Source organism: Hemiscyllium ocellatum, chromosome 21 (assembly GCF_020745735.1).
Source record: "Hemiscyllium ocellatum isolate sHemOce1 chromosome 21, sHemOce1.pat.X.cur, whole genome shotgun sequence".
Lineage (NCBI taxonomy): Eukaryota > Metazoa > Chordata > Chondrichthyes > Orectolobiformes > Hemiscylliidae > Hemiscyllium > Hemiscyllium ocellatum.
The window spans coordinates 66953457-66973931 of NC_083421.1; the positions used below are offsets into that span (position 1 = coordinate 66953457).

At 43.5% G+C, this 20475-nt stretch overlaps 1 protein-coding gene across 1 annotated transcript in view; it reads left to right on the forward strand.

Moving 5' to 3' along the window:
• agpat2 (1-acylglycerol-3-phosphate O-acyltransferase 2 (lysophosphatidic acid acyltransferase, beta)) overlaps positions 1-20475 on the forward strand; it is a 72453-nt gene that overhangs the window by 19456 nt on the left and 32522 nt on the right. Inside the window, exon 2 of the mRNA XM_060841689.1 lies at positions 2029-2162. Within this exon, the coding sequence (XP_060697672.1) occupies positions 2029-2162 (134 nt within the window). The remainder of the gene's footprint in view (positions 1-2028; positions 2163-20475) is intronic.

Consider the following 20475-nt stretch of genomic DNA (forward strand, 5'->3'; position numbering starts at 1 on the left):
GCACCTGCAATCTTCTTCCTGACCTCTCTGCCCTCACCCCCACTCCGGCCTATCACCATCACCTTGACCTCCTTCCACCTATCGCATTTCCAACGCCTCTCCCCCAAGTCCCTCCTCCCTACCTTTTATCTTAGCCTGCTGGACACACATTACTCATTCCTGAAGAAGGGCTCATGCCCGAAACATCGAATCTCCTGCTCCTTGGATGCTGCCTGGCCTTCTGCGCTTTTCCAACAACACATTTTCAGATCTGATCTCCAGCATCTGCAGTCCTCGCTTTCTGTCGAGGTTCTTAGCCAAGCTGCTATTGAAAAGGGAAATATTAAGGTAGGGAAGGCCCCAGGGTTCTGATGGGATCTATCCCAGAATATTGGAGGCAAGAGTGCAAATTGCTGGAACATTGACAAATATCTTTGTATGCTCTTTAGCCACAAGGGAGGTCACAGAGGACTAGAATTGCCAATGTTGTCCCATTGTTTAAGAAAGGTAGCAGGGATAATCCTGGAAAATACAGGCCTCTGAACATATGTCGGTGGTGGATAAGTTATTGGAAAAGAGCCTCGGGACAAGATCTACATGCATTTAGAAATGGATTTAATAACGATAGACATCATGATTTTGCAGGGGAAGGTGTGCTTCACTAACTTGATTGAAGTTTTTGAGGAGGTGAAGAAGATGACGAAGGGAAAAGCAGTTGGTGTCTACATGGACTTCAGTAAAGCTTTTTGACAAGGTCCCTCATGGCAGACTGGTACAAAAGGTGAAGTCACATGGTACTGGGGTGAGTTGGCAAAATGAATACAAAACTGGCTTAGTTATAGGAGAAAGTGGGTAGGAAGGATGCTATTTAGAATGGAGGATTGTGACTAGTGGTGTTGCACAGGGATTAGTGCTGGGACCTCTGATGTTTGTGATCTGCATAAATGATCTGGAGGAAAATGTAGCTGGTCTAGTAAGTTTGTGGATGATACAAAGATTAGTAGAATTGCAGATAGTGAGGAGGATTGTCAGAGCAGGATATGAATTAGTTGGAGGCATGGGCAGAAAAATGGCAGGGTTTAATATGGGCAGATGTGATGTGATGCATTTTGGGAGGTCAAGTACATCGGAAATTACTGTATATAGTGAATGGCAGAACCTTTAGGTGTATTGACATGCAGAGGGATCTGGGTATGCAGATCCACAGATCACTAAAAGTGGCAGCTCATGTAGATAAGGGAGTGAAATAGGCCAATGGCATGTCTGCCTTCATTGGACAGGGCATTGAGTATAAGGATAGGCAGGTAATGCTGCCGCTTTGTAGAACTTTAGTTAGGCCACAGATGGAATATTGCGTACAGTTCTGGTCACCACATTACCAGAAGCTGAGTAGCCCTGGCAAAACCCAATTTGGGCGTCACTGAGCAGGCTGTTTGTGATAGCATTGTTGTTGATATCTTCCATCACTGTGACTTTACTGATAATCAAGAATATACTGATTAGATGACAGTTTGCTGAGTTGGATTTGTCCTGTTCTGTGTACAAGACATGCCTGGGTAAATTTTAACATTGCTAGGTAACTGTCAGTGCTGTAGTTGTACTGAAGCTTCTAGACTCGGGGCTTAGTTGTGGAGCAAAGGTTTCCAATGATATTATGATTATTACAATTGTAATGTTGTCAGGGCTTGGAAACTCTGCAGTACTCAGTGCTTTTAAGTTGGTGATATAGTGTGTGGCTAATAAGTGCCCTTCTGGTGACAGTGGGTGCGGATGTTTCAGCCTTGTGATTTTTGCATGGATGTGCCCACCTGCATACTGCTGCAGTTGCTTTTGGTTATTTAGTGGTCCACTGCCATTCACAGCAGAGCATGTCAGGTCTGTGGATGTTGGAACTGATATGTTAGTTCTGTGATTGCTTGGCTTCATTTGTCCCATGCCATTTCTGCTGTTTGGAATGCAAGTTGCAACTTTGGGATGTCCCTTCAGTTTGTCTGTACTTGTTTGTCCAAGTTCTGTTTCTGTTAACCAGATTTCTTTTGATTTTTCTAGATTAGTCCGTAGTGTTTTGCAACACATCAAGAATTTGTATGGAATTAAACTTGAAGTGAAGGGGTTGGAAAATCTGGATGTCAAAGGTCCCTATGTCATTATCTCCAATCACCAGAGCTCACTGGATCTGATGGGTAAGGATGGACATTGCCAATAAGTAGCATTGTGGAGCAGTATTGCTTAATGTCAAGTGTGTTTGGCAGTTGGATTTTTAGTGGTTCATGTAATTCAAAAAGACAGCTTTCAATAGATCACAATGGCCTTTTACTGCCAAATACATTCTCTCCAGCTTTCTTTGGTGTCTCAGTTAGTTGGCATTCAGCCATAAGATTACACTTGCAGGTTATTCAGCTGGAGATGGCACCATCTCCAGCTGAAATTAATTCTTTCCTCATTGGACAGAAGTTATGAGCAGCGTCGAGAGTGTGGTGCTGGAAAAGAACAGCAGCATCTGAGGAGCAGGCGAATCGATGTTTTGGACATAAACCCTTCATCAGGAATCAGCATTGTCGGCTCTGATCTCCAGCATCTGCAATCCTCACTTTCTCTGGAAGTTATGACCTAGAGTCTATAGAACTACAAAAAGTTTGTGCTTAGTGTTAACTCAGTCATAACATTGGTCTTTAAATAGTTATTTAGTCTGTTATGTTGTGAATTTGACGACATAACATGTTTGAAGCAGATTTCCTCTTCCATGGTCTGCATGCCCCACATGTGCATGTTGCATTTTGTGGTGTTCCCCCTTCATTCTAGGGCTTCCACTTCCAAGAATCTGGTGTCTGCTGTTTCCAGTTTTGGAAGTCACTGTAGCACACGAGCCTCAGAAACAAAATTAGAAGCAATGCTGTAGCTGCTCATTAAGCTTTGATTTGTGTACTAGGTCATCTATATCTGTCTGTGTCTAAGCTCTGTGGTGAATCACCACTTAAATAGTGTGCTGCTTTTTAATTTTTTCTGAAGTTGTTGTGGTTCTGTTCACCGAGCTGGAAGTTTTTGCTGCAAACGTTTCGTTTCCTGGCTAGGGAACATCATCAGTGCTATTGGAGCCTCCTGTGAAGCGCTGCTTTGATGTTTCTTCCGGTATTTATAGTGGTTTGTTCTTGCTGCTTCCGGGTGTCAGTTTCAGCTGTAGTAGTTTGTATGTGGGGTCCAGGTCCATGTGTCTGTTAATGGATGTTCTTGCCGCTTCCGGGTATCAGTTTCAGCTGTAGTGGTTTGTATATGGGGTCCAGGTCCATGTGTCTGTTAATGGAGTTTGTGGATGACTGCCATGCCTCTAGGAATTCCCTGGCTGTTCTCTGTCTGGCTTGTCCTATGATGGTAGTGTTTTCCCAGTCAAATTCATGTTCCTGGTTGTCGGAGTGTGTGGCTACTAGGGATAGCTGGTCGTGTCGTTTTGTGGCTAGCTGATGTTCATGGATGCGGATTGTTAGCTGTCTTCCTGTTTGTCCTATATAGTGTTTTGTGCAGTCCTTGCATGGTATTTTGTAAACTACGTTAGTTTGGCTCGTGCTGGCTATTGGATCCTTTGTTCTAGTGAGTTGTTGTCTGAGTGTGGAAGTTGGCTTGTGTGCTGTTATGAGTCCTAAGGGTCGCAGTAGTCTGGCTGTCAGTTCTGAGACGCTCCTGACATATGGTAGTGTGGCTAGTCCTTTTGGTTGTGGCATGTCCTCGTTCCGTGGTCTATCTCTTAGGCATCTGGTGATACCATGGAACGAGGACATGCCACAACCAAAAGGACTAGCCACACTACCATACGTCAGGAGCGTCTCAGAACTGACAGCCAGACTACTGCGACCCTTAGGACTCATAACAGCACACAAGCCAACTTCCACACTCAGACAACAACTCACTAGAACAAAGGATCCAATAGCCAGCACGAGCCAAACTAACGTAGTTTACAAAATACTATGCAAGGACTGCACAAAACACTATATAGGACAAACAGGAAGACAGCTAACAATCCGCATCCATGAACATCAGCTAGCCACAAAACGACACGACCAGCTATCCCTAGTAGCCATACACTCAGACAACCAGGAACATGAATTTGACTGGGAAAACACTACCATCATAGGACAAGCCAGACAGAGAACAGCCAGGGAATTCCTAGAGGCATGGCATTCATCCACAAACTCCATTAACAGACACATCGACCTGGACCCCACATACAAACTACTACAGCTGAAACTGACACCCGGAAGCGGCAAGAACAAACCACTATAAATACCGGAAGAAACATCAAAGCAGCGCTTCACAGGAGGCTCCAATAGCACTGATGATGTTCCCTAGCCAGGGAACGAAACGTTTGCAGCAAAAACTTCCAGCTCAGCGAACAGAACCACAACAACGGACACCCGAGCTACAAATCTTCAACCAGACTTTTTCTGAAGTGCATGGTTTCACATTTCCTCATAATATAATCCATTTGCCAGATTTTAGCCCATTCACTTTACATATTTGTATCTCCCTCATTGTGTTCCATATGTCTGCTGACTCCAGTGATACACCATTTGCTACAACTTAAGACTTCAAAAAGACCAATTTATACCTGATCTGTTAACCAGCCAATCATCTTTTCCCATCCTATGTCCCACCCTAAGTGCCAGCTGGTGGACTACACCCCCAGAGTTATAAGGGAGATAGCTGAAGAGATCGTGGAGATGTTAGTGATGATCTTTCAGAAACCATTCGAATCAGGGAAAACCCCAGAGGATTGGAAAATTGCTAACATGATACCCCTGTTTAAAAAGGGAGTAAGGCAAAAGACAGAATATTACAAACCGATGAGCCTAACCTCATTCGTGGGTAAGACCCTGAAATCCATTGTGAAGGAAGAGATTTCTGAATACTTGAAAGTGTACGATAAATAGGGCAAAGTCAGCATGATTTCATCAAGGGGAGATCATGCCTCACAAATTTGCTAGAATTCTTTGAAGAAGTAATGAATAGGTTAGACCAAGGAGAGCCGATGTATGTTACCTACCTGACTTCAAGAAGGCCTTTGACAAGGTCCTGCACAGGAGGCTACTGAGTAAAATAAGGGCCCATGGTATCAGAGGCAAGGTGCTAGCATGGATAGAAGCTTGGCTGTCTGGCAGAAAGCAGAGAGTAGGGGTCCTTCTCAGGATGGCAGCCGGTGACCAATGGTGTTCCACAAGGCTCCGTTTTGGGCCCACAACTTTTCATTTTGTATGTTAACAATCTAGGCAAAGGAACTGAGCATTCTGGCTAGGTTTGCAAATGATGCAAAGATTGGTAGAGGGACAAGTAACATTGAGGAGGCGGGGAAGCTGCAGAAGGACTTGAGCAGATTAGGAGATAGGACAAAGAACTGGCAGATAGAGTACAACATGGGAAAGTGAGAGGTCATGCACTTTTTAGTAGGAAGAAAAGAGACATGGGCTATTTTCTAAGTGGGGAGAAAATTCGCAAGTCTGAAGTGCAAAGAGACTTGGGAGTTCTGGTCCAGGGTTCTCTCACGGTAAGCTTGCAGGTTGAGTCAATAGCTAGGAAGGTAAATGCAGTGATGGCACTTATTTTGAGAGGACTTGAATATAAAAGCAGGGATGTACTTCTGAGACTCAAAAGCTGTGGTCAGATCACATTTGGAGTAGTGACGCTGGAGCATGTTCAGAGGAGGTTCACGAGAATGGTCCCAGGAATGAAAAGCTTAACATATGAGGAACGTTTGAGGACTCTGGGTTTGTACTATAGGGAGTTTAGAAAAATGACGGGGTAATTTGCTTAAAACATACAGAATACTGAAAGGCCTAGGTAGAGTAGAATTTGGCTTGACCCCAATGGCCTTAGGGAATTCCAGGATTTTGACCCAGCAACAGTGAAGGAACAGCGATATATTTCCAAGTCAGGATGGTGAGTGGTTTGGAGTGGAACTTGAAGATGGTGTTCCACCTGTTGCCCTTGTCCTAGATGGAAGTGTCCATGAGTTTGGAAGGTGCTATCTGAGGATCTTTGAATTTCTGCAGTGCCTGTTGTAGATGGGGCACACTGCTGCTCCTGAGGGTATTGGAGGGAGTGGATGTTTGCAGTGCCAGTCAAGTGGGCTGCTTTGTCCTGGATAGTGTCAAGTCTCTTGAGTGTTGTTGGGGCTGCACTAATCCAGGCAAGTGCACACTCCTGACTTGTGCCTTGTTGTGGACAGGCTTTGGGGAGTCAGGAGGTGAGATACTTGCAGAATTTCTCAGCATCTATGGAGAGAAATCAGACTTAAAATTTCAGGTCAGGTGACCCTTCCAGAGACCCAGGCACTGGTCTGTCTGCATTCTAACAAATTTGCTCAGTACCACTTTAATTGTGATTTTTCTGGTTTTCCCTTCCTCTTCTGTTTTTAGATTTATAGCTACTGCTGAGATATTGCCTGTATCCTCTGTAGTGAAGATTGATGTGAAATACTTGTTCACCTGCTATCTCATTATTTTCCATTAGCTCACAGAGAGAGCTTACTTTGTGATCTTTCTTTCAAAATACTTTAGAAACCCCCAATTTCAGTTTTTATATTTCAAGCCTGTTTTCTCTTATCTATTTTCTCCCTACATTTAATGTTTTTTAGATTAATTGATGGGATGTGGACTTTTTTGGCTGGGCCAGCATTTATGGACCATCTCAAATTGCCCTGGGGATGGTGGAAGTTACCTTTATGCCTTGAATCTCTGCCGTCCATATTTGTAGGTACACCATATTGCTGTTAGGGAGGAAATATTAGGATTTTGACAGTGTTTGTAAAGGGACAGCAAAATATTTCCAAGTAGATATAATAAGTTTGAACTTGAAATGATGGTGTTCCTGTGAATTTGCTGCCTTTGTCCTTCTAGATTGAAGTAGCGATAGGATTAGAAAGTGATGCCTAAGGAGCCTTGGTGAGTGCCACTGGTGGAGGGAGTGGATGCTTGTGGATGTGGTGCAAATCAAGTTTGTTCTGAGTGGTGTCAAACTCTTGAGTCTTGTTGGAGCTGCACTCATTCAAGCAAGTGGAAAGTACTCAATCACACTCCTGACTTTTGCATTGTAGATGGTGGACAGACTCTGGGGAGTCAGGAGATGAGTTCATGCTCCTGAATTTCTAGCCACTGGCCTGTTCTTGTAGCCACAATGTTTACATGGTTGGTTCAGGTCGGCTTCTGGTCAATGATAACTTTTTCATTCACTGATGAGATGTAGACATCACCAATTGAGCCAGTATTTATTGCCCAGAGGGCAGTTAAAAAGCCCTGGGTCTGGAGACTCGTGATTTGGATGAGGGAATAAAATGCAGCATCTCAGTTTGCAGGTAATACCATGTTGGATGGGAGGGTGAACTGTGACTACAATACCGAGATCCTTCATCTTGATCAGGACAGCTTGGGCAAGTGGGCACATCAATGGCAGATACAGAATAATTTGAATAAATGAGGTTATTCACTTTGGCAGCAAAAACAAGAAGGCCGATTACTACCTAAATGGCTGTAAATTGGGAGAGGGGGGTGTGCAGCAGGACCTGGGTGTCCTTGTGCACCAGTTGCTGAAGGTGCAGCAGATCATGCAAGTTCAAGGTTGGATCTCTCAAACTTCTAATTTTTTCAGAAGTCTAATAACAGCGGGGAAGAAGCTGTGCTTGAACCTGTTGGTATGTGTGTTTAAACTTCTTTGTATCTTCTGCTTGAAGGAAGAGTTTGGAACAGATTCTAACTGGGGTGGGAGGGGTCTTTTGTTGCTGCAGAAAGGCAGCCAGAAGCGTAAATGAGTTAATGGATGGAAGATTGGCTTGTGTGATGGTCTGGGCTGTGTTCACAACTTTCTGTAGTTTCTTACGGTCCCGGGCAGAGCAGTTGCCATACCAAGCCGTGATGCATCCAGATGGGAAGTATTCTGTGTTGCTTCTATAAAAGTTGGTGAAGGTCTTATGGATATGCCGCATTTCCTTAACCTTCTGAGGAAGAAACAGCATTATTGTGCCTCCTTGACCATTGCATCGACGTGGTTGGTCTAGGACAGATTGGTTATCGTCACTCCTAGGAACTTGACTCTCTCGGTCATCTCCACCTCTGCTCCATTGTGGATAGAGGTGCGTCCTCGTGTTGATCGGTTCTTCAGTTTTGCTAACATTGAGAGAGATGTTGTTATCTTTGTACCACATCACTAAGCATTCTATCTCATCATTGTTTGATATCCAGCATACAACGGTGGTGTCGTCAGCAAACTTGTGGATGGAGTTTGGATGAAATTTGGTCATTGTCATTAGTGTACAGAGTACAGTATGCAGCTGAGTACGCAGCCTTATGTTGAGGATTGTTGTGGAGGAGGTGCTATTGCCTATCTTCACTGATTGCAGTCTGTAGGTCAAGAAGTTGAGGGTGCAGTTGCAGAAGGCAGAGCCGAGGCCTAGGTCTTGGAGTTTGGAGGTTAGTTTTGTTAGGATTGTCGTGTTGAAGGCGGAACTGTAGTCAATAAGTAGAAGCCTGACGTATCCTTATTATCCAGATGCACCAAGGCAAGTGTAGGGTGAGGGCAATGGTGTCGACGTGGATTTGTTGCTCTGGTAGGCAAATTGCAAGAGATTGAGGCAGATTAAGAGGCTAGAGTTGATGTGAGCCATGACTAACTTCACGAAGTACTTCATAATTATGGAGCTCAGACCCATTAGGTGGTAGTCATTGAGGCATGTTGCATGTGTTTTCTTTGGTACCAGATTGATGGTGGTCCTCTTGAGGCAGATGGACACTTCAGGTTGTAGCAAGGGGAAGTTAAAAAAAAATCAAAGCAATGGCCCTTTTAAAAAGGAGGAAGACAGACAAAGGTAGTGACCACGTGGGAAATGATTCAAACAGGGAAAGAAACCTACGCTACTGTCTGACCCAGCTTTGAACCTGCACATCTAATTCTGCTTGATTTTCAAGTATCTCTGGACATCAGAGTTTATCAAAGAAAAATTAACAAATAGCAAATTCACGGCTGACCTTGGAGAAACCTGTGTGGGGGAGGTCACAGCAGGGGAGCAGCTAAATGGTTTTTTAGACTGTAACCTTAATGTTTATTTCATAAAGCTACAATAGTAAGTAGAGTGGTTTTTGATTATGTATTTTATTGAGATCAGTGTCTTGTTGTGGTTCTGTTCACCGAGCTGGGAATTTGTGTTGCAGACGTTTCGTCTCCCGTCTAGGTGACATCCTCAGTGCTTGGGAGCCTCCTGTGAAGCGCTGCTGTGATCTTTCCTCCGACATTTGTAGTGGTTTGAATCTGCTGCTTCCGGTTGTCAGTTCCAGCTGTCCGCTGCAGTGGTCGGTATATTGGGTCCAGGTCGATGTGCACATCCACAGATGTGCACTCATCCACAGATTCAACCAATAAGCACATCGACCTGGACCCAATGTACCGGCCACTGCAACGGACAGCTGGAACTGACAACCGGAAGTGGCAGATTCAAACCACTACAAATGTTGGAGGAAAGATCACAAGTGCTTCACAGGAGGCTCCCAAGCACTGAGGATGTCACCTAGACGGGGGACGAAACGTCTGCAACACAAATTCCCAACTCGGTGAACAGAACCACAACATTTAAGAAAGGTGGTAAGGAAAAGCCAGGGAACTATAGACCAGTGAGCCTGACATCAGTGATGGGCACATTGTTGAAGGAAACCCTGAGGGACAGGGTTTATGTGTTTTGGAAAAAGTAGGGATGGATTAGAGGTAGTCAACATGGCTTTATGTGGGGAAATCATGTTTCACGAACGTGATTGAGGTTTTGAAGAAACAAAGATGATTGAGGAGGCAGAGCAGTGGACGTGATCCATATGGGGTAAGGTGTTCTGTGAGGTTTCTCATGGTAGACTGGTTAGCAAGGTTAGATCACATGGAATACAGGGAGAACTAGCCATTTGGATACAGAACTGGCTCAAAGGTAGAAGACAGAGGGCGGTGGTGGAGGAATGCCACCAACCAGGAGGTCTGTGACCAGCAGTGTGTCACAATCTGTGCTGGGTCCACTGCTTTTTGTTTTCATAAGTGCCTTAGATGTGAACAAAAAAAGTATGGTTAGTAAGTTTGCAGATGATCCCAAAATTGGAGGTTTAGTGGACAGTGAAGAAAATTACCTCAGTACAATGGGATCTTAAGCAGATGGGTCAGTGGGTTGAGGAGTGGCAGATGGAATTTAATTTTGAAAATTTGTGAGGTGCTGCATTTTGGAAAGGCAAATCAGGCAGGAGTTATACACTTAACGGTAAGGTCCTGGGAGTGTTGCTGAACAAAGAGACCTTGGACTGCAACTACCTTGAAAGTGTAGTTGCAGATAGATAGGATAGTGAAGATGTTTGATATGCTTGCCTTTTTTGGTCAATGCGTTGAATATAAGAGTTGAGGGTCATGTTGCGGCTGTGCAGGACATTGGTTGGGCCACTTTTGGAATATTGGGTGCAATTCTGGCCTTCCTGCTATAGGAAGGATGTTGTGAAACTTGAAAGGGTTCAGAAAAGATTTTCAAGGATGTTGCCAGAGTTGGAGTTTTGAGCAACGGGGAGAGGTCGAATAGGTTGGGACTGTTTTTCTGGAGGCAAAGGGGTGAAACATAGAAGAAAGATGGAGGCCATTCGGCCCTTCAGGCCTGTTCTGCCATTCATCACAATCATGGCTGATCATCCAACTCGATTGCCTAATCCTGCTTTCTCCCCATAACCTTTGATCCCATTTGTCTCACTGCCTCTTGAATGCATTCAATGTCTTGGCATCAACTATTTCCTGTGGGAATGAATTCCACAGCCTCAGCACACTTTGGGTGAAGAAATATCGTCTTATCTTCGTCCTAAATGCTCTACCCCGAATCTTCAGACTATGACCTCTAATCCTAGATACACATCCTCCCTGCATCTCCCTCTGTCGTCCTGTTTGAATTTTGTAAGTCTCTGAGATTTCCTTTCTTTTAATTAGAGTCTAATGATGATCATTCTTCTGAAGTCCAGTGAAAACAACCCTAACCTAGTCAATCTCTTGTCCTATGTCAGTCCTGCCATCTCTGAAATCAGCCTGGTAAATCTTCGCTACACTCCCTTGAGAGCAAGAACATCCTTCACCAGAAAAGGAGACTTGAAGCCTTGAGGGGCATGGATAGGGTGAATAGACAAGGTCTTTTTCCTGGTGTAGGGGAGTCCAGAACTCAAAGGCATAACTTTAGGGTGAGAAGGGAAAGATATAAGAGACATAAGAGCCAATCTTTTCGCTATGAGGGTGGTGCATGGAATAATCTGCCAGAGGAAGTGGTGGAGGCTGATACAATTACAGCACTTAAAAGGCATCTGGATGGGTATATGAATAGGAAGGGTTTAGAGGGATATGGGCCAAACAATGCCAAATGGGGCTTGATTTATCCAGGATATCTGGTCAAAATGGGCAAGTTGGACCAAGGGGTTTATTCCATGTTGTTCATCTCTGATTCTGTGACTCTGCCAGCTAATACTACCATTGGCTGGTCTGCACAAAATCAAAGTGCATGGGAGGGACTCCATCTGGGCTCGTCACTTTGTGGGTTCACTGTCAAGAAGGCTGCGCTGCAGCAGTTGCTGAGGAAACGAGTATGTCCAGGGCTGCCTGAGCAAGTGACACCATTTCATTGACTGTCTGTTTGAACTGAATGTAAAAAGGATATAACCCATCAGTGAGGGATATATTGTTATCTGCTGCTCTGTTCTGCTTCATTTTGTGATCTTAAATCATGCATGAATTTGACTGTGGTTTCATGATCATCATTAGACTCTAATTGAAAGAAAGGCATTGATGAAACTGCTGAAGATGGTTGGGCCTTGGACACTACCCTGAGGAACTCTTGTAGAGAGTTGTTTGGGAGATGAGATGATTGACCCTCAACAGCCTGATGTTTAATCCTACCTTGTTGCACAATGCCAGGTCCAATGTAGTCTGCATTTTTGACTCTGGAGCATGACCTGAGAAACAATCCTGAAAACATTCAGGTACAGAACTCATGTTCTCTGTTGATTCAATTTTAGATTTTAATTCACTATCCCTTCTTGTTCTGGTCTGTTTTTAGTTCCTAAATTAATATCTTTGTCCTTGGTCATAATGCTACTCTTTGATTTACCAGATCTTTGCAAATTTGATCCTTTGCTCTTACTGTTTAGTTTAAATCCTCTCTGCTTTCCTAATTATGGTTTCAACCAGAACTCTGACCCCAGCATGATTCAGACGAGGACAGATCCCATTTTTCCTTGTACTGGTGTAAGTGTCCTATGAGCCAGAAATCACTTCTGCGCACAGAAACATACCTTTAATGTGCGACCAGACATCCCAATCTGACCTAGTCTCATTTGCCAGCATTTGACCCATATCCCTCTAAACTATTATTTATATACCCATGCAGATGCCTTTTAAATGTTGTAATTGTATTTACCTCCACATGCACTACCCTCTGTGTGGAAAAAATGATTGTTTAGACCTTTTTAAAATCTTTCCCCCCTCGCTTTAAACCTTTGAACTCTTCCCTCTCCCTCAGAAAAAGACCTTGGCTATTCACCTATTCTGTGTCCGTCATGATTTTTTTTAGATTAGATTAGTGTGGAAACAGGCCCTTCAGCCCAACAAGTCCACACCGACCCACCGAGGCGCAACCCACCCAGACCCATTGCCCTACATTTACCCCTTCACCTAACACTACGGGCAATTTAGCATGGCCAATTCATCTAACCTGCATATTTCTGGACTGTGGGAGGAAACCGGAGCACCCGGAGGAAACTCATGCAGACACGGGGAGAATGTGCAAACTCCACACAGTCAGTCACCTGAGGTGAGAATTGAACCCGGGTCTCTGGCGCTGTGCCACTATGCCGCCCATTTATAAAGCTCTACAGTGTTACCCATCAACCTCTACTCAAGGGGAAAAAAGCCCTAGCCTATTTGGCCTCTACCTAGAGCTTAAACCATCCAGTCCTGGCAACATCCTTGTAAATCTTTCCTGCACCCACAACTTTTAACAACATTCTCCCTATAGGAGGGCAACCACAACTGTATTCAGTATTCTAAAAGTGGTCTCATTAATGTACTGTGCAGTCACAACATGATGTCCCAACTCCTATATTCAGTGTTCTGACCAATAAAGGCAAGCATACCAAACATCTATTTTTGTGAGTATTCTGTCCAGTTCTGAGTGTTGTACTTTGGGAAGAATGTGAAGGCATTGGAGAGAGTAAGTTTATAATCATTGTTCCATGTCTGAAGATTTTCGGTAATGTAAAATTTGGGACTATAATTCTTCAGACAAAGGAAAAAGAAGATGGATTTCTCTCTGTAGAGATGCACTTTTTAAAAAAAAAACTGCTGGCCAGTGGTAATTCTTGAAGGCAAAGATTGAATGTTGTCAAGTCTGTCAATCTAGTGTTCTTGCCCGTGCAAACAAGTCACTAAACACTTGGCTGTTTCTGCAGTTTTGGTTGGTGTTGTTTGCTCAGGAAATACCATATTGAGATGTTCTTTCAGTCCATCTTCCAGAAGAACTAGCAGGTCTCAGCAAAGGTGTTTGAGGTGCGTGCTGAGGAGCTTATTCTGTAAGAAGCTTTCCTTAATTCTTCAAGCGCCACACTGTTAAAACAGAACAGCTATAAAACCCGTCATAAATATTATTCCCTGACGTGAGTTCAAGCAAGATGAGTAATTATCTGGAAATGTGATTTCCCAGAAATTAGTAATACTAACAAAAGAAGCAAAGTGACATGCACGAAAGTTTTTCCATGTAAGTGAATGGTTAATGACATACACTGCCAGAGGTAGGTTCAGTCCTGACATTCAAGAGAGAATTAGGTTGTTCCTTTTCATAAAACCATGTGAAGGGGAAAGGCAGAGTAATGGTACTGAGATGCCCATTTGTAGTGCCAACCCAGACACCAGGCTGAAGGGCCATGTGCTGTACCAGTCTAACTGGTCAGTGCAGTAAACAACTAATGTCTGTCATTAGATAAAGCCAAGCAGTTAATAAATGTTTGACATTATGCATTTTTATATTTGTAAAGATGCTTTAAATAAAATTTCATTTACAGATGTAGGAATGTAAAGTGTTTCAATGTTTATGATAAAGTCTTTGAATTTTTTTCTGAGGGCATTAAATGTCTAGAACTCTGTGCCTTGGAGATTTGTGGAAAGTAGATTACTGAAAGTATTTAAATAGGCAGTAGAAACATCTTTGAAGTATGTGGGAGTCTATCTCTTTCTTTATTTGAATAATGGAACAACATTAACCATTCTACAGTTCACTAGCACCTCCCATTTGGCCAGTGGATTTGACAATTACTGCGATTAGGGCCTCTTATCTGATCCCTATCCTTCCTCAATAGTCTAGGATACATTTCTTTCAAGCTTGTAGATTTATCTATCCCCTTTTAGGCTGCAAAACTGTTAGTACCTCTGAACTCTTAATTTATTTGAATATTTCGGTCCTCCACCCTGATGACAATATAGAAATGTGCACCATGGAAACAACTCATCCTTGCTGACAGGATATCCTAACGTAATCTAGTCCCATTTGCCAGCATTTGGCCCATATCCCCCTCAACCCTTCCTGTTCATATACCCATCCAAATGCTATTTAAATATTATAATTGTACCAGTCTCCTCCACTTTCTCTGGCAGCTTATTCCATGCACACACCGTCCTATGTGAAAATGTTGCCCCTCACGTCCCTTTTATATCTTCCCCCCCCCCCCTCACCCTAAGCCTATGCCCTCTAGTTCTGGACTCCCCTACCCCAGGGAAAAAACCTTGTCTATTTATCATATCCATGCCCCTCATGATTTTATAAATCTCTGTACAGTCACCCTTCGGTCTCTGATGCTCCAGGGAAAACAGCCCCAGCCTATTCAGCCTCTCTCTTTAGCTCAAATACTCTAACCCTGGCAATATCCTTTCTAAATCTTTTCCAAACCCTTTCAAGTTTCACAACATCCTTCTGATAGGAAGGAGACCAGAATTGCATGCAATATTCTAAAAGTGACCAAACCAATGACCTGTACAGTCACAACAAGACCTCCCAACTCCTGTACTCAATACTCTGACCAATAAAAGAAAGCGTACCAAATGTCGCCTTCGTTATCCTATCTACCTGCGACTCTACTTTCAAGGAGCCATGAACCTGCACTCCAAGGTCTCTTTGTTCAGCAACACTCCCTAGGACCTTATCATTAAGTGTATAAGTCCTGCTAAGATTTCCCAAAATGCAGTACCTCACAATTATCTGAATTAAACTCCATCTGCCACTTCTCAGCCCATTGGCCCATCCTATTGTAATATGTAATATTGTAGCTTCTTTGCTGTCCACTACACCTCCAATTTTGGTGTCATCTGCAAACTTACGTACTGGACTTCCTATGTTCACATCCAAATCATTTATATAAATGACGAAAAGCAGTGGAACCAGCACCGATCCTTGCGGCACACCGCTGGTCATAGGCCTCCAGTCTGGTGGCATTCCTGCCACCACCATCCTCTGCTTTCCACCTTTCAGCCAGTTCTGTATCCAAATGGCTAGTTCTCCCTGTATTCCATGAGATCTAGTCTTGCTACTCAGTCTCCCATGGGGAACCTTGTCGAATGCCTTACTGAAGTCCATATAGATCACATCTACTGCTTTGCCCTTATCAATCATCTTTGTTACTTTAAAAAGCTCAATCAAGTTTGTGAGACATGATTTCCCACACACAAAGCCATGCTGACTATTCCTAATCAATCCTTTTCTTTCCAAATACATGTATTTCCTGTCCCTCAGGATTCCCTCCATCAATTTGCCCACCACCTTGGTCAGGCTCACTGGTCTATAGTTCCCTGGCTTTTCCTCACCACCTTAAATAATGGCACCACGTTATCCAGCCTCCAGTCTTTCAACACCTCACCTGTGACTATCGATGGTACCAATATCTCGGCAAGCGGCCCAGCAATCACTTCTGTAGCTTCCTACAGAGATCTAGGTTGCATCTGATCAGCTCCTGGAGATTTATCCACACATGTGCATTTCAGGTCATTCAGAACCACCGCCTCTGTAATTTGGACATTTTTCAAGATGTCACCATCTACAGAAGAACCTCGATTATCCAAACGAGATGGGCGGGCACTATTTTGTTCGGACAATTGATTATTCGGTTAATTGATTTCCTCTGGGGCTCAGAGTTTTGTGTTAAGTCTGCTCCTTGTTCAGGAGACTAAGCAGCAGCACACCACACATGAGCCCTGTCCACCCCCCAACTACGTCTGCCCCTGCTTTGCTTCTCTGCCTGACCTCCAACCCCCCCAAACTGGGGCAGCTGGACTAGACACCAACAGTCAGACTGCTGCTACTTTGTAGGGTAAGTCTCCAAATAGCACGCGCGTGCACTCATGTACACAGTTTTGAGGGGTTCCACCTTTGCCCTGTACAGGTCAGTGTTGGAGAGATTATCTGGGGAAAGGGGGTTTTGAGTTCACCCCTGTGTAGAACTCCAGAGAAAGTGTGGAGGGAGAAAGAGAGGGCGGGAGGGCAGTCATTTGGAGACGGTGCCTGGACTGTCCTCAGCAGCATTTCAGTGAGCCAAATTCATTGTACCTGTAAACAAAAGACATGATCAGGGTTGAAACAGCTCTTTGATGTAATGTTTCTACCAGAACCTCAAGATCTCCTTCGGATAATCCAATATTCGGATAATAGAGGTTCCTTTGTATTTCCCCACATTCTATACCTTCCATGTCCTTCTCTACATTAAACACTGATGCAAAATACTCATTTAATGTCTCCCTCCTCTCTTGTGGTTCAGCATATAGACTGCTTTGCTGATCTTTGTGAGACCCTATTCTCTCCCTAGTTACCCGTTAGTCCTTGATGTATTGAAAAAAATCCCTTTGGATTCTCTTTAACCCGATTTGCCAAAGCTATCTCATGTCCCCTTTTTGCCCTCATGATTTCCCTCTTAAGTATACTCCTATTGCTTTATACTCTTCTAATGATTCATTCGATCTCTCTTGTCTATACCTAACATATCCTTTTTCTTAACCAAATGTCAATTTCTCTCATCATCCAGTTTTCCATATACCTACCAGCCTTTCCTTTCATCTGAACAGGAATATACTGTCTCTGGACTCTTGTTATCTCATTTCTGGAAGTTTCCTTTGCCTGCGATCATGCCCCCAATCAGCTTTTGAAAGTTCTTGCCTAATACCATCAAAATTGGCCTTCCTCCAATTTAGGATTGCAACTTTTAGATCTAGTCTATCCTTTTCCATCACTATTTTAAAACAAATATAATTATGGTCACTGGCCTCAATGTGCTCCCTCACTGACACCTCAGTCATCTGACCTGCCTTATTTCCCAAGAGTAAGTCAAGTTTTGCTCCTTCTCCAATAGTTACATCCACATAATGAATCAGAAGATGTTCTTGTACATACACAACAAATTCCTCTCCAGCTAAACCCTTATCACTGAAGTCCATATAGGTCATGCCTACCACTTTGCCGTGATCAATCCTCTTTGTTACTACTTCAAAAAACACAATCAAGTTTGAGAGACACGATTTCCCACACACATGCTGACTATTCCTAATCAGTCCTTTCCTTTCCGAATACACGTATATCCTGTCCCTCAGGATTCCCTCCATCAACTTGCCCACCACCTTGGTCAGGCTCACTGGTCTATAGTTCCCTGGTTTTTCCTTACCACCTTTTTTAAATGGTGGCATCACTGATGAGGGGTTTATGCCCACAACATCAATTCTCTTACTCCTTGGATGCTGATACCCGTCCTGCTGTGCTTTTCCTGCAATCCCAGTCTGTGTTTGGAAAGTTAAAATCCCCTACCATAACCACCCTATTATTCTTACAGATAACTGAAATCTCCTTACAAATTTGTTTCTCAATTTCCCGCTGACTATTAGGAGTCTACAGTACAATAAAGTGATTATCCCTTTATTTCTCAATTGCATCCAAATAACTTCCTTGGATGTATTCCCAGGAACATCCTCCGTAAGTACAGCTGAAATGCTATCCCTTATCAAAAATGCCACTCCACCACCTCTCTATCCTTCATGTAGCATTTGCGTCCTGGAACATTAAGCTGCTAGTCCTGTCCATCACTGAACCACTTTTCAGTAATCCCAGTCCCATGTTCCCAACCATGCCCTGAGTTCATCTGCCCTCCGTGTTAGGCCTTTTACATTGAAGTAAATGCAATTTAATTTACCAGTCCTACCTTGTTCTCTGCTTTGTTCCTGCCTGCCCTGACTGTTTGACTCACTCCTTTTCCCCAAATGTACCAGTCTCAGATTAATCTCTTTCCTCACTATCTCCATGGGTCCCACCCCCAACCGTACTAGTTTAAATCCTCCTGAGCAGCTCTAGCAAATCCCTCTGCCAGTATATTAGTCCCCTTTCAATTTAGGTGCTATCTGTCCTTTTTCTGCAGGTCACTTCTACTCCAAAAGAGATTCCAATGATCCAAAAATGTGAGCCCTTCTCCCCTTCATCAGCTCTTCAGCCACACATTCATCTGCTCTATCCTCCTATTCCTACCCTCACTAGCTCGTAGCACCAGGAGTAATTCGGATATTACTACTCTCTCTGACCTTTTCAAATTCATGCCTAACTTTCTATAGTCTCCCTTCAGAATCTCATCATTTTCCTTCCCTGTGTTGTTAGTTCGAATTGTACAAAGACCTCCTGCTGGTCCCTCTCCCCCTTGGGAGCATTCTACACCCTCTGAGATATCCTTGGTCCAGGCACCAGGTAGGCAGCACACAACTTTGGCTGCTGACCGCAGAAAAGTCTGTTTGTGCCCCTGACTAGAGAGTCCCCTATCACAGTCAGTCGCTTGGAACCTGATGTACCCCTCATTACATTAGAGCCAGTCTCGATACCAGAAACTTGGCTGTTCATGCTACATTCCCCTAAGAGTCTATCACCCCTACATTTTCCAAAACAGTATGCTTGCTTGAAATGGGGATAGCTACAGGAAACGTCTGCACTACCTGCCTACCCTTCCTACCTTTTCTGGAGTTAACCCAGACTCCATAGACTGTATCTATGGCCTTTCTCCCTTCCTAAAACTGCCATCCATCACACCCCCTAGCTCTTGTAAATTCCTATTCCATGCAATCTGATAGGATTCTCAACCAAAGACACTTCCTGCAGACATAATCATCAGTAACATGGAAACTCTCTGTAAACTCTTACATCTGACAGGAAGAGCATATCATTCTTTGCTTCTTTATGATCTACAGACCCAGAAAATAGCACTGTCATTTTGTTCCAAAACAGTGCTTCAGGCTAACTTAGTACTTTTGATTAAATTTTAAAAATATAAACCATGAGACAGATCCCAATAAAACATAATCAAGGAAGAACTTGCTCCACCCACTCACAGCAAAGTTACAATTAAAACTATGCACTTATCTGTTTCTGTGCTGTGAACTCTCCCATGCAGGTTCCTCCAAGGTCAGTCGTGCGTTTCACTGTTTAATTTTTCCTGGACATACACTGATGTCCAGAGATACATGAACTCAAACAGCAGAGACAGTAACTACAGATTCACTGTTGTGCCAGTTGGCAGTGTCAGAATCGTTGTCTCTCTCCCTCACTGACCATGTGGTCGCTGCCTTTTTCTGTCGTCTTCCTTTTAAAGGGCCGTTGTTTTGATCCTTTTCCCCCCGAAGTTCCAAAACAATGCAGCAACATATAAAACAGTATTGCTGCTCCTGGAATTTGAGGAAATCACCTCCAACACCAAAATACCTCAAAAGGAGCAGCTCCAACAATCGCAATCTTTCCTGTCCTCCTGCAGCATTTTTCCCATTGTGAAGACTCTGCCCACATTTTCCAGTTTCCTCCACACAATGCTTTTGTGGTCTCAAATGAGCCCTACTCATTCCCTAACTAGTTTCTTGCTCTTAATATATCTTTTAAAAACTCTTTGGTTTTTATTTGCCTTTTATTCTATTTGTCAGTGCTTTTTCATTCACTCTCTTACTTTCCTAATTTCCTTTTCAAGATTCTCCTGCACTTTTTATGCTCCTCTAGGGACTCTGCCATATTAGACCTCAATAGCCATCATGTCCCTTGATATCCAGGGTTCTCTGTTCTTTGTTCCGCTCTTTCTTTATGGGAGCATATTTGCCCTAAACACTAACCTGAACACTAACTATTTCTTCCTGAATGCCTCCCTCTCCTTTGATATGATTTTACCTTGAGAATACCCGCTTCAAGTCCATCTGGGCCAGATTGTGACTTAATAAAATTATCGAGGAGAAAGTGAGGACTGCAGATGCTTGAGATCAGAGCTGAAAATGTGTTGCTGGAAAAGCGCAGCAGGTCAGGCAGCATCCAAGGAACAGGCGAATCGACGTTTCGGGCATAAGGCCTTCAGGAATAAAATTATCCTTTCTTGTTTCGAACTTTTATCCTCAGTCCATCCTTCTCCTTTTCTGCAGCTGTCCTAAATC